Below are 13,731 nucleotides of genomic sequence, written 5' to 3'. Positions count from 1 at the left end.
GAGCAGGGGTCAGGAGTAAGTAATACACAGAGAGCAGGGGTCAGGAGTATGTATTACACAGGGAGCAGGGGTCAGGAGTAAGTAATACACAGAGAGCAGGGTCTGGAGTAAGTAATGCACATAGAGCAGGGGTCAGGAGTAAGTAATACGCAGGGGTCAGGTGTAAGTAATACGAAGAGAGCAGGGGTCAGAAGTAAGTAATACACAGAGTGCAGGGGTCAGAGTAAGTAATACACAGACAGCAAGGGTCAGGAGTAAGTAAAAAAAATGTTTGGGTGTCAGAAGTAAGAATTAAACAGACTTAAGGGGTCAGGAGTAAGTAAAACATAGAGTACAGGGGTCAGGAGAAGACAGAATGCCTTCCAAAAATTGCCCCTTCCCCACATCTCACTGCAATCCACCCACCATCTATGACAAAACCACCTCAAGCAAAAATCTCTGCCTCCCTTCCTGAACTGTACTGAGCAGACCTTGGCAGTGTATTGAATCCTCTCAGTTCCCTGGGACCCAACAAATATACAGACACTAGCTACACTACCAATATAAACTAACACACAGTAATCTCTGACCTGCTTGCAAATGTCGTTCCTCTCATTTTCTTGTGTCTTCTTTCCCCCAAATCATCCAAAGGCAGCCCAATTAACCTCTTCCCCTTTTGGCAGCTCAAAGCACCCCATAGACCTTTGGCTAAATGGATTTTAAAGGATCTGTTGCTTGTGGTTCTGAACCTCTGGCAGGGTGTAACATACAGAACTGTGGTTGCCTGAAAGCAGTGTGATGGGCAGATACGGCACCAGACAACATGGTGGAGGGGTGATGAACACCTGGAGAACCAGGCTGCTAATGGGGGAAGTATAAAGGTGCTGGGAGAAGCTGCAGACCATCTCCAAGCACCCTCCCTGGTGCCGCCAATGGTTGAATGCCTTTCTACAATTATCAGATCTGCATTTCCTGCCCAGAGTGCAGACTATTTTAGGAGGAGGAGAGTTAAATATAAAAGAAGAATTATTGTGGTGCTGAGTAATTCAAAAGAAGAACCATTTAGCTAATAGCAGAATACTCCAGAAATGCAGAGTATTTCATAAGAGGAGAGTAAGAGATAGGAGCTAAGTCCTCCAGCAGTGCAGAGTGTTTCAGAGCAGTGGCATGCTGGTCAGGTATTGGTGAGCAGTCACAGCTCCATATGACAGGGAATGCCATGGCTTTAGGAGGAGAATGCAGGTAAAAAGACACATATATCATCACATTATAGCTTCTAGGGGTATTTGCGGAATACATTACCTTAAATATATACGTAGCTCCTCCACCTCCACCACCTCCTCCTGCCCATTCATTTACACTTCCATTTACTCTGATCTCTTCTTCAATCAGGTTGTTCTCACCAATGCAAACCATTTTTAGGACTGGATCAGTCTGCAAGAAAAGAAAAAAAGATTGAGGATCAGGATGGTTAAGCAACAGGCACCGCAAAGTTTCAAATAGGATGTGGGACTTCATGGTCAAAGGTCTAAAGAGGTTAGTCCAGGCAACAATCAAAAAGTAAAATAGTGCAGGGGGTTGGCCAAGGAAGCAATGAGTTATGAAGTTACATGAAGCAGAAGTTAGAAACGGGTAAGGAGTCAAAATCCACAGCAGTTACACAATGATATCATGGACAAGGTGGTTCAGTGATGGGTGAGTTTTGTTTTTGCAGGAATCAGAGACAGACATGTCAGGTATAAGGGGACAGGTCTTCAAGTCAGCGTGTACCCCTTAAATAAATATAAAAATGAAGAAAAATTATTCTTCCCCATATTTTTTTAAGCTGGGTGGCTACTGAAAAATGCCAGGCGGTGCGCCCGGCTAGAAGGGGCTGGGCACAACACTGTACTGGTCTTGGAGGTCAACTTTGCACCAGTACAGCTTCCAACCGAGGGCCGTTCAGCAGCAATGGTCCAACCAGAATAAAGGTGTCAATGCCAAGCGGGTAAAGATTATTGGCCAAAGTTTTTGCATTTGGTGGATGTGACAGACCCCAATCAACCACAGACAAGAAAACTCCCCCCAATGTTACATTTAGGGCATGTCTATCAAACAAGCATATGCAAAAGCACAAATTCACAATGTGTAAAGCAATCAATCTTAACTCAAAAAGTGGTAGCTAAAAAATAGTTACCTTATTCAAAGCATCAGATGACACAATCGATAGAAACACTCATGTGACTACGCTTTCAGGACTGTATTTAGTCCTTACTCAAGCTATCGATTTTTTTTGAAGAGCTCTTATAAGTGCCTGGATTCTTCTAGTTATATTGTGATGCCTATTTTTTTTTAAAGAAAATACAGTTTGGTGCAAAACCAACTAATAAATGTGAATTTTCTGTTCTTTTCGAACTCTTTTTTTGCTCAAAAAAAGTTCTAGAAGTTAAAAAATATCTTTGAGCATTATTGCGGTCTTCAAGTGCTTTGCTCAAAGGCCTTGCTCGCGCTCGGGTGATTACATTACTGATGCAAGTGAAGTGGGTTCACCTCTTGTGCCATCAACCTTTAGTCTATCACATTGCTAAATAGAAGTTCAGTGGAGAAGAAGCTAATGGACAAAGTGTTGGTCTCCCCTTCCTAAATCCTTCACGCTAATTGAGTTTCCGAGAGTAAATGTGGAGACGGATTTTATGACTAATGAAGTATCTCGGCTTTCAAGAACGCACAAAAAAAAAAAAAAAATTTAAATTGTAATATAAAGCACCTTTCCACCGAGAAGGATATTGTAAAGCTACTGATTACAATCCAATTAGTTAGATAAACTCTTGTCCAATGGCGCAGAACCCAATTACTCCAACAGTCAATACATCTGTTCTACTGCTACATTTCATTAAATTAATATTTCGGCTTTATTAAATGGTGCCGGAATTTGCTTGATTAAAACATATATATCATTTTCTCTCCTGCGGATAAATGAACAGAATAAAAGAAAGGACGTGAAAAAGAAGACTCTTCTTGGGGTGGTCTGATCACGGTGTCATTCAATCGTCAACAGTCAATGTTTGGGTCTAAAAGTCCCTATAACTCCCAGGTACAATCTGTGGATAGTTTCCAACTTTTTTAGGTAACCTTATAGCTGTTCTATATGTTTTTGATCATTAAAATTTTGCATTAAGTTTTTCAATGAATGTATTTTAAAATGGGGCTGACCACTAATGGCCCTACTAGATCCAGAGTGCACTTGGTGCCGAGTGCCGGACAACTATGCCCCATAATGTACTTGAATGATGCTGGCACTGCCCGATGGACAGATCGATCTTCTACTCGACAGTCATGGTCATTTGCAGCCCGTTGGAGATAGGAGGTGCAGGTGTTTTCGGGTAAGTTCATCGAATATGTGTTACTGTCATATTTTGCTATCCATTACATGCATATGTACAATTAGGGAAAATCTGGTTAGCCTGCTGTGCTCTTGACCAACATGCCTAATGAAGAATGCAAATTGAAAATGATTTCTATGGTTTTATACAGATATGTGTGCTTTATGTAGTGAAATATTTCAATAAGCAATTTGTTTAAGTATAAGGCCATTTCAGACCCATGGTGAGTACAGCATTCTGCACAATTCTGCACAACTGCGGCGCACTTCCTAAAAGCCATAAGTATCTTTTGGCTGTGCGGTTGCTGTTTAAGAATTTGTGCTCCAGCAATGTGCACAGGAGGTTACATGTAGAGCAGTTACCTGGGGTGGGGTTTGCTGCGTGTCCAGGAGTGGCCAACTGTGTATGTGAAGGGGCCCCTAAATTTTCAAATATGAGAATGTTGTATACATTTCAGAATAAATAGATAGGTAGGGGTGCTTAAGTCCTTTTCATACCTGTGGTGAAAAATCACATTGTGTGGTTCCTCCAAGTAACTGTGCAGCAAAAAGTGACTTGTCCCCTTCTAGAACAGTGCTGAGAACTGGTGCAGGTGGTTCCTAAAGGCTCCAATTTACGTCAAGCATTCTGCACAACCACGGCACAGTCCCTAAAAGCCATAAGTATCTTTTGGCTGTGCGGTAGCTGTTTAAGAGGGGTTACCTGTAGAGGGGTTACCTGGGGTGGGGTTTGCTGCGTGTCCAGGAGTGGCCAACTGAGGAAGTGAAGGGGCCCCTAAATTTGCAAATATGAGAATGTTGTATACATTTCAGAATAGATACATAGGTAGGGTGTGTTTAAGTCCTTTTCATACCTGTGGTGAAAAATCACATGGTTGGCACTACTCCTGGGTGCACAGAAAACTGGACCACAAGTAACATATGGACTATTGCACATTGTGTGGTTCCTCCAAGTAACTGTGCAGCAAAAAGTGACTTGTCCCTTTCTAGAACTGTGCTGAGATCTGGTGGAGGTTGTTCCTAAAGGCTCCAATGTATGTCAATGGGAGCGGCTTAGACCGCGGTAAGCCTGCAGCAGAATGCTGCGGTTCACTAGGGGTCTGAAATGGCCTTAAGAAATTTTGAGTTGAGCATGAGACCCTCGAAATGCCATTCCTACTTTACATCCAGTTTTAATTAACAGATTACATATCTTTATAATGAGTTACCCGGGGACAAGCGTCTTCTCCTTGCTGGCCGACGAGTATATATAGTATGTCATCCTTCTGCAGCTCGAAAACCCCAACCAGTGCCGTGCCGTGGGCCCTCGTAGGAGTTTTCACTCCCATTCCGCCTGCTGCTCCGTATCCTGATATCCTGGAAGAATATTGTTAGAGAACACATTATTATTCAGAGGATGCAGAGAGATGAGCGTCAAGTTGTTCTTAAAGGAGCGAGATATTAACACAAGTAGGATATAAATACCTAAAAGGTTATAATTATGACGATGTAACGATTCAGCTGAAGAGACACTCAGTAATGATAAGTGCAGAGTGCGGCTCTTCTGTAATTACACAGCATGAAGAGCCCCACTATCTCCCCCCATATGGGGAAGGATCAGATGTGAGGAAACCGGTCCTCTAGACTAACGAATAGTTAAAGATGGGCTCAGCCTAGCGCTATGTCCACCTCACCTGATCACATGACACTAAATGTTCTATAGGACACTCTGTCATATACATGTGGAGGAAATATAATAGCCACGCCTCCTACTTTACATGTGAAGCTGCCATTGGTGGATGTGAGCACAGGCACACCCCACTCTTTACTGACTACCAATCACCTTAAAGAGTGCAGATGCTACAATAAATTTTGGGTGCCTGTGATCAGCTATTTTGCATATATGACCATCCGGCATCAATAAATTATTAACAGATCCCATGTGGCTGAATTCCGGAGCTCAGATCCCCGGGCCCAATTATACATTTATTAAAAACTGATTTAAAACACTTTTAAAATTCCATATGTGTAAATGGGTGATCAGGTTTTGACCAGTGGTATATTTGCCACATGATAAATTATGACAGCCATGACCGTCACCTGTATTGGTTGGTTTCGGGCACCCGCCAGATCTGTACGCCTTTTTGTGTTCCGGTCCCCAAGATGACGCTAAAGTTCTCATAGGCTTCATCACACAGCTTCTGACTCGGCCCATGAGGACCACTGGCCCCACAGGTTGTGAATAACCAATATCCTGCAAGAAAAGAAATGTCATGTTATATTGGGGTTCAATAGCAAACAGAACCCAGGAATTAATAGCAGCCAATTAGGAAAAGGAAGGGGTGTGGTCTCATAAGTGCTTTGCTTAGTGGGTGTGGCCTGACTCAAGTCTTGCTGGAATCGGGAGCAAAGTTTGCTTTGGTCTGTGATTATTTTTAGGAATGCAACTTGAAATTTCTAAATAGAGTATCCAACAGAAAATGTTCTTTTGAGGGATGTGTAATAGGAGACCTCTGATAGAAAATTCAAGCTGATTGGCTAAAAACATCAGCTGATTGAAATAAACGTACCAGTTGATTGGCTAAAAATACCAGCTGATTGAATTAAACATACCAGCTGATTGGATGAAAATACCAACTTTTTGGCTCTCATGTAGATAACAACTCCCCACTTTTTTCTGACCTTGTGGTCAAGGACTTGGGATGTATTGAAGCAGATAGCTCTCTAGGCATACAATTTGCAATTTTCCTTTTTTGATTATTATTAAAATCAACATATTAGTTGATCGTTTTTGATCGTCTATAAATATTCCAGGCACCATATTGGTATGTATTGAAAAACCTCACTGATCTGCCAGAAAAAAAGCCTTTCCCTAATAATTATCAATAAAATTTTATTGAAATATTGATTGAAAATTATCAATATAAATGGTTGATTGTAATTGAATTGACCAATCAATTAAAAATTGCAATCAGAAATTTGCATGTAGCTGACTTATAACATTATTCTGGAATAGGCCCAAAAGTAGCCCCCAAAATGTATTAGTGTCTCATTGAACACAAATACAGCCAATCCTGGGCTGGCACCAGGGGAGTGGCACTTTCATCTTCCAATGACTTTGCAGGAAGGGACTCTAATAGGTATTGGAGATGGTAGCACCAAGTGTGCCCTCTGGTGGCTGACCCCGCCATCATAAAATAACCAATAATATAAAACAGCAAATAATAATTTATGATAAACAATGACATGATAACTGAATAAAGACACACTTTATTTTCTGTTCTAGGCTGCAGAAATTAGGTTCTCAGTGACAGATGGTCTGAGAAGCTGCGGGGATCGGCCATACAAAGGGAGCGAACGAGTAAGCAGATGGAAGCTCTGGCTGCTTTGGTGCATGGAGTGCCCCTCCAGCACTGACACCTCTAGGCACGGGCCTACAGTTCCCTATGGTAAATTTAGTTCTACTTAGTGAATAAAAGCAATGAATGTAATTTCTAAAAATATTATTTCATTATATGAACGAACAATTATTATTAATATTTATTAAACAGGTTTAAATAGCGCCAACATATTATGCAGCGCTGTACAGTAAATAAGGGTTGCAAATGGCAGACAGATACAGACAGTGACACAGGAGGAGGAGAGAACAGAAGAACTTACAATCCAGGAGGTGGGGAGAAGTACGATACAATACTAAATATTAGAATACTCTTATTGATTTTTGATAAATGGAAAAAAATGGTCTGACCCTAACTTCCATTGCTCTATACAGTGCTTTACTGAAATGTCAAGCAGTGTTTTCAGCCTTGCACAGCTCTCCTCTGTTAACTACTAGTGCAATGTGTGCAGCTGCACAAGGGCCCCTGGACAGTAAGGGCCCATACAAGCCTGCACTCAGTTGACAGATTTTGGTGCAGGCTTGTACAATGAGGGAGGGCTTGGGGGTAATGCCCAGGGCTTATGAGGGCACTGGGAGTTTTCACTCATCACCCACTGGATGGAAGCCAGCTACCTGTGTCTGAATTAGATGGCTGAGTAGTTTCAGACTGAAGATTTGACATAATGTTAATTAAGGATTAATTTCCATCTCCTCCTGCGTCTCTTTCTTTGGCCTGGGGAGCATCACTAATGGAAAAAGGTTCTCTATTAATTCTAGACAAGAACCTGATAATTCCTCCAAAAATGGCGGCTGCCCTGCTGGTCCTAATCACAGAGGGGCAGAATGGACAAAGATATATCGTCCCTTTAGTCCCATTACACATTCTTCAGCAACTGCCAACAGTGACAGCGAGGGCTCTGCAATGAATAAGGAGGAAGAGACCAGGAAAGCTCAAATGTTTCAGTTTTATATTGAAAAGTTTAGAACTTAAAAAAAATGATATTTTTGTATCTGTGTCCTCTTAAAGGGAACTTACAGTGAGAAAATCACACAAAATCTCCACTTGTTTTATAATGAAGTCTATTGTCAGAAAAACCCAAGTGAAGGAGGGAGTGGAGAAAGAGGAAGAGAAGAAGGGAATAAAGAAAGAGAGAAGAAAGGAAAAGAATAAAGAAAGAGGAAAGAAATGAACAGAAGAAGAGAATAAAGAAAGAGGGAAGAAAGGAAGAGAGAAGGAATGTAGAGAGGGAAGGGAGCGAGGTAAGGAAGAGAAGAAGGGAAGAGAAGGAGGAGAAGGAATGAAAGGAAAGATAATTTCTGGTGAATTGAACAAACACAGACACATGTGGACAGATTTGGATGTTTATGCTGAGCTTCCACAATATTATACCCTCAGATTAAAATATAGCTGCACTTGATCTATAGAGAATCCTTTGACTCCTTTAACATTTCCTTCTTCAAAAATTCTGCTTCTAAATTTAATAAACATTCATTAGGGTTAACTAAAGGCTTTTTTCAATCACTGTCAGCTTTTCATTCATTTACAGGTTTGGTGAAGAGAAGATTATGAGCTAGCTAAATGACAAACCATTGATCTGCTCATAAAAAGTAAAACACACACAACACATGTCATATTATGGGATGTCACATTGTATTGTAAGGAACAAAAAATATTAAACATTAGGGATCAATAATGGTGGAAATCATATGCATGTGCTGACATACTTGGTTATCTACATACTGGTAGATACTACAATGACTACTAACGAGGAAATGGCCATGTGACAGGTCACCAAAAGAACCCAAAATCTTGGGAGCATTTTTGCATACAGACTATTTCCTGTCACTTATATTTTTTATGGCTTATTCAAATAATCCAGGTTTTCTGGATCACCCAGGTTCTCCAATGATAGTCCATCTTCTTCAGTCTTGGAGGATTTAATTTAATCAGATTCATTGTTACTTTATTTCAACCCTTAACCAGTTTGTTGCCAGCTAATCAAATCTCTCCCATATAGCATTGGACAAGTTGAGGCGAGCCGGTTTGATAATTTAGGTTTCAGCATTTTACTTCCATTTTCCAGCTGAGCAATAATCGAGGTATAAACATTTTGTAGCCCCCATTGGCTCCGCTGCATCTGTACGATAAGCAGATCATCCCTCCGCGCCATAAACACAATTCATTATGGCTGAATAAGAGGTGTAAACAGCCTGAAGGCTCATGCGTGACTAACCCGCACAGCGATCTATCACAAGCCGGCCGCCCGGATAAACATATGCAGATCGCAGAGATACATCGAAGGCGCACGCTAATTGTCGCCGCGTGTCTGTTGTGAACTTGCAGTTATTACGCTCTGTCCTGCTCCCCCGACTCTCGTAATAAATATTTAATGCATTAGCCATACGGGCTAAGTGAGCATATACAGGACTTCGGAGTTACAGCTTACTGTGCAGAGGTAGCGGCTGATGCTTAACGATTAATAATAAAATAGGCCTGGGAGTTAATAACCCATCCAAAATCTATTTTGAGACGTTGGCGGAGGACCACGATGCGTACAGGGCTGACGATTGGCTCGGGTAATAATGCAGCGTGGTGATTGTAAAACACGCAGAACTACCTGTATATTTCTACACCTATGCACCTGCAGTTTTAAAATAGGTAAAATACAAAATGACATATGAAGCAGTCTGTCATCGGAATTAACACAGCGGTTTTGGTAAGGGGCCATTTCAGAACCATAGTGGTCTGCCGCAGGCTCAACTTCAGTTCCAACTGCTTCCATTCAAGGTATTCGGAGTGACTGGGAACCATTTTTGCACATAGCTGTGGCAGATGATTGCACGATTCCAAAATGGACAATTTGCATTTGGCCACATGGTTGCTTTTGGAAGAAATGCACCATGACCACATTAGCAACCACGTGTAAGTTTGTTACCTGCAGTATGGTTTTGCACCTGGGTTTGCTATTCACCTGGGAGTGGCCCACCGCTGGTTTAAATGGAGCCTAATTTCAACAGAGCTCCACCATAACATACTTAAATGGCTTGTTTTTCCTACCAATCGGTCCATTATTTTTTTCACAGTTCTGTTTGTTCTGCGGTTACAATACCCCCCCCCCCCTAAAATAGGAGTGTCCCTGTTGGTGGATTTCCCCTTTATTCCAAATTTTGGAATTCCTATCCCCCCCCAAAAAAAAGCAAAAAGTGGAACCATTTTTAGATTTTCCCTTTATTCCAAATTTTGAGATTCCTATCCATCTAAAACAGAAACAGAATCCACTGGTGGTTTTCCTCTATATTTCAAAAAATTGAATGCCTACCCCTCTCCAAATTTTGAAAATCCCATCCTCCCCCAAAACAGGAACAAGTGCTTTAATCAGAAGATCTCTCTTCTTTTCCAAGTGCTGGAGTTCCTATTCACCTATGAAACCTGATCAGGAAGCACTGTTGTCACCAGGTGGAAAGGGCAGGCACATTGATTTTAAAGTAGACTTTCTACCCCATGAGCGTTATTTTTCCTACTTTGTTTTTAGCGATTCTGCTGCTTAAGGATGTCAGATGTCAGATCCCTAACCAGCCAGCTGTCTTCCTTGGGTTTTCCGTCTGATTTGGCACAGGTGAATTTTACAAGCTATTCCAGACTTATTTTGGATTCTGCCATCCCCTGGGACCTATAATTTGTATCCCTGGAGAATGCAGGATTTATTTGTTAATCATTCACATCAGAACAAAGTGGTGGAAAGTATCATGTAAACCATAAAGTATTAACTCAATGGAGCAAAAGGGTCACCAAGTTGTGTTACTTGAGCTCAATGACCTACTGGAGTACTGGGTGACTGGTGCATGGAGTCAATGGTGCATAAAGGGTCATTGGATTACAGAAGTTATTGGAGCACAGGTTCACCAACGTATGAGGTTACGGGGAAACTGGAGCTCATAGAATGCGGTATATAACTCTCTATGTTGCAGTAGGAAGTAGATAGCGGGCACTGCCACACAGTGCAAAACTTTGTCTCATTTTCACAAATATGTCACTATTAATTAAAATACAATTTTTGGGAAGGATCATGCCTTAGAGAAAGATTTGTAGTAAGTAAAGTTTAATTTAAAGTGAAAGAACCACTTTAAGTAAAGTACCTGCAGATGGAAGTTCTATTGCAAGTTCAGACAAATGTTCCTGTGCGGCTCCTGGCAGCTGGCCAATCTGGACCCACCTTGTGCAATGTGCCACCATGGCCCACTGTAACCTTTACCAAGGAAGAATGTGACAGGGTGATATCAAACCAGACCAACTGGTAGACAGTCACCACCACCCTGTAACAAGGAGTGCCTAAATCAGGACCATCATGGCAGAACCACAATAACATATTAAAAATCTGTTTCATCACTGGATTTTATGCATACAAGATGCATCCATGGCACCGGCTTCTCACAGCATTATTGCTTTATAATATCATTTTATTATAGTAATATTATTGTTACTGTGAGTAAGCTTTCTCTTCTCTGGCCTAAATCCAACCCGTCAGGTGCCAGCCAGGTCGAGCAGCAAGGCTGCCAACCATCCACACATTTATTGTCAGGCTTTGTGCTGCAGAGGCGCCCGACGTTAATGTGTCCAAGAGATTAGTCAAGAGATTTTACATTTTCAGAAAAAAGTTCCTTTTTGCATTAAAGCAATTAAATGAATAAATAAAATTTGACCAGTGTTGCCGAAAAATGGCTGTGGTTAGATTAGGAGGCATTTCTCTAAAAAGAGACAAATGTCTGATCGTGGCCAACTAAAAGTTTGGCAACTGCCTTGGCAAAAATAAAAGGGTTTAGGTTTATTGATGATGTGTATGCATTGGCAGGTTGGGGCAAAGCTGCCCCAGAAACCACCAGCTGATAGGAACACTTATATGATGGTTATTATTGTGTCCTGGTGGTGTCAGGGGTGGCGGTGTGTTCCATCCAATGGAAATGGGAGTCAGTAGAGTCTCTACATGCATCATCCGGTATGTGGGCATCATAGGACTTGACATTTCAGCTGTAGGGTTGCCTTGGCTGTCATCTCTAAAGTTCATGGTACAATATTTAACCAGTTTTTTTCTGTATCTGATAGGTTTCAAAAAAACATTTCCATAAGACTATTACAACCTTAAATTGTAGATAGGATAAAAGGGATGAAAAATGTGATTGAAATGAGTTGTCATCTTGGCCTGAAATAAGTTGCCCAAGCAGTTGTCCAGGGTCCTGGTGAACAAGCAGTATCAAGGGCATGGGTTCCTCCATGGGAGACCAAGACTTCATGATTTATGAAGTCCCTTGACTAAATCTACAACTAACAAGATGCTATAGAGGGAGTAAAAGTCATTGCCTAGGGCTAACAATTGGATACAATTTATCTAAACTGGCCAAAAAAACAGTAAAGATAAAACCCAATGGTGCTGTGGTGAGTACCTGGCTTGGCGGGTTGGGTTGTGGCAAACTCTTCCTCCAGGTGCTGATGCCCTGTCTCGTTCCTCCTGTGGATGCTGCTTTCCATTAAAAGATTGCTTGATAGGTATGACACCGTCTGTGCAGTCAGATCACTGTTACCTGTTAGAACAACAGAGGCTTAAAATAAATGCAGCATGAAATTTAAATTCAGGATATATTTTTATCTAGTGAAATCACTACATCTAAGTAACATTTTTACTATATTAAAAGGTAATAAAGTGTTAGTAATAATAAAAATCCAAAGGGCAAATGCAAAGTAACAAAATGTTGACACATTACATCCTAATGAAGATTCTGAACATTTTTGGCATTTCACACAGCAGCAGATATTATTTATAGATGGTATATTAGGTATTATACATCTAAAACCTAATACCATGTATATACCGTATTTTTCGCCGTATAAGATGCTCCGGAATATAAGACGCACCCAATTTTAAAGGAAGAAAATCTAGAAAAAAATGATTCTGAAAAAGAAAAAAGAAAAAGATTGAGAAAAAGAAATGATACAGTCAATCATGCACTCACTTGTTAGGTAGCAGCCCAAGCTGAGGGACACATTGTCAAATGCGATGATGGAATCTGAATCTTTGGACCAGGAGGCACGGATCTCTAACCAGAACCTGTGCCAAGACAACAGAAACACCATTTATATTGATATTATCATTTGTTTTGAAGTTTATCATGCTGTATGGGTACTGCTTGACTGTTGGTCCTGTCAATGGTAGGGGATGGCCATAGGACTTGTGCTGGGTATAGGGAAGACATCTGAGCTTAGAATGGAGCTGTGCGAAGGTTTTTGTTAGGTAAAGGTATGGGAACTGATGATGATTAGAGATAGGTTTTTAAACCCTCGGGTCATTAAAATTTCATGAATTCTAAAAACATATAAGGTACCCAATGGCAAACGTGGATCAAAATGGTTACATTGGGCTTTAAAAAGCTTTGAGGGATACAGAAGATTCTTTTATTCCCTTGGATCTATTGTCAGGTTAAAAATAATAGATTTTTTTGTACAAATTTAAAAAGAATAATTAATTAAATTTAGAGTTCTTATACAAGATTCAGGTGGCCTAACTGGTGATTTCTTGGTGGGATCTATGTTCTTGGACCACTCACTTCATCCCTACTCTGCACCTTTGCTGAGGAGGTGGGTGAAGCATTCTGAAGATGGGAATCTGTGCAGAGGGTGGGGGGGGACTGAAGAAGGGTAGGATAAGAAGAATCTAAGAATGTGCTAAGGATGAAGAAGGGGCTGTGCTGAGGATGAATGGGAAGGGGGGGCACGCTGAAGAAGAGCGAAAGACCCTGCAGGGAATGAGGAGGAGCAATGGATGTGCTGAGTATGGAGGAAGGGTCTGTGCTAAATACTGGGAGAGGACTCATGCCAAAAGTGGGCAGGGGAACTGAGATGATTATAGACAGGTGAGACAACCCCCCATGCTGGGCACTGGGAAGAAACCTATTCTGGGCATTGGGAGGGAACCTGTGCTGGGCATTGGGAAGAAACCCATTCTGGGTATTGGGAGGGAACCCATACTGAGCATTGGGAGGC

General features: G+C 41.3%; 1 protein-coding gene across 1 annotated transcript in view; it reads right to left on the bottom strand.

Annotated features, from left to right (window-relative positions):
* The window catches only part of ALK (ALK receptor tyrosine kinase), a 423,979-nt gene that overhangs the window by 45,064 nt on the left and 365,184 nt on the right, over nt 1-13,731 (bottom strand). Inside the window, exons 10-14 of the mRNA XM_072409969.1 lie at nt 12,705-12,799; nt 12,138-12,275; nt 5,420-5,573; nt 4,549-4,696; nt 1,282-1,413 (exon numbers count right to left, since the gene is read on the bottom strand). Coding sequence (XP_072266070.1) covers nt 1,282-1,413; nt 4,549-4,696; nt 5,420-5,573; nt 12,138-12,275; nt 12,705-12,799 — 667 coding nt within the window. The remainder of the gene's footprint in view (nt 1-1,281; nt 1,414-4,548; nt 4,697-5,419; nt 5,574-12,137; nt 12,276-12,704; nt 12,800-13,731) is intronic.

This window comes from Pyxicephalus adspersus, chromosome 4 (genome assembly GCF_032062135.1).
Source record: "Pyxicephalus adspersus chromosome 4, UCB_Pads_2.0, whole genome shotgun sequence".
Classification (NCBI taxonomy): domain Eukaryota; kingdom Metazoa; phylum Chordata; class Amphibia; order Anura; family Pyxicephalidae; genus Pyxicephalus; species Pyxicephalus adspersus.
This window is presented reverse-complemented; position numbering and strand designations above follow the sequence as displayed.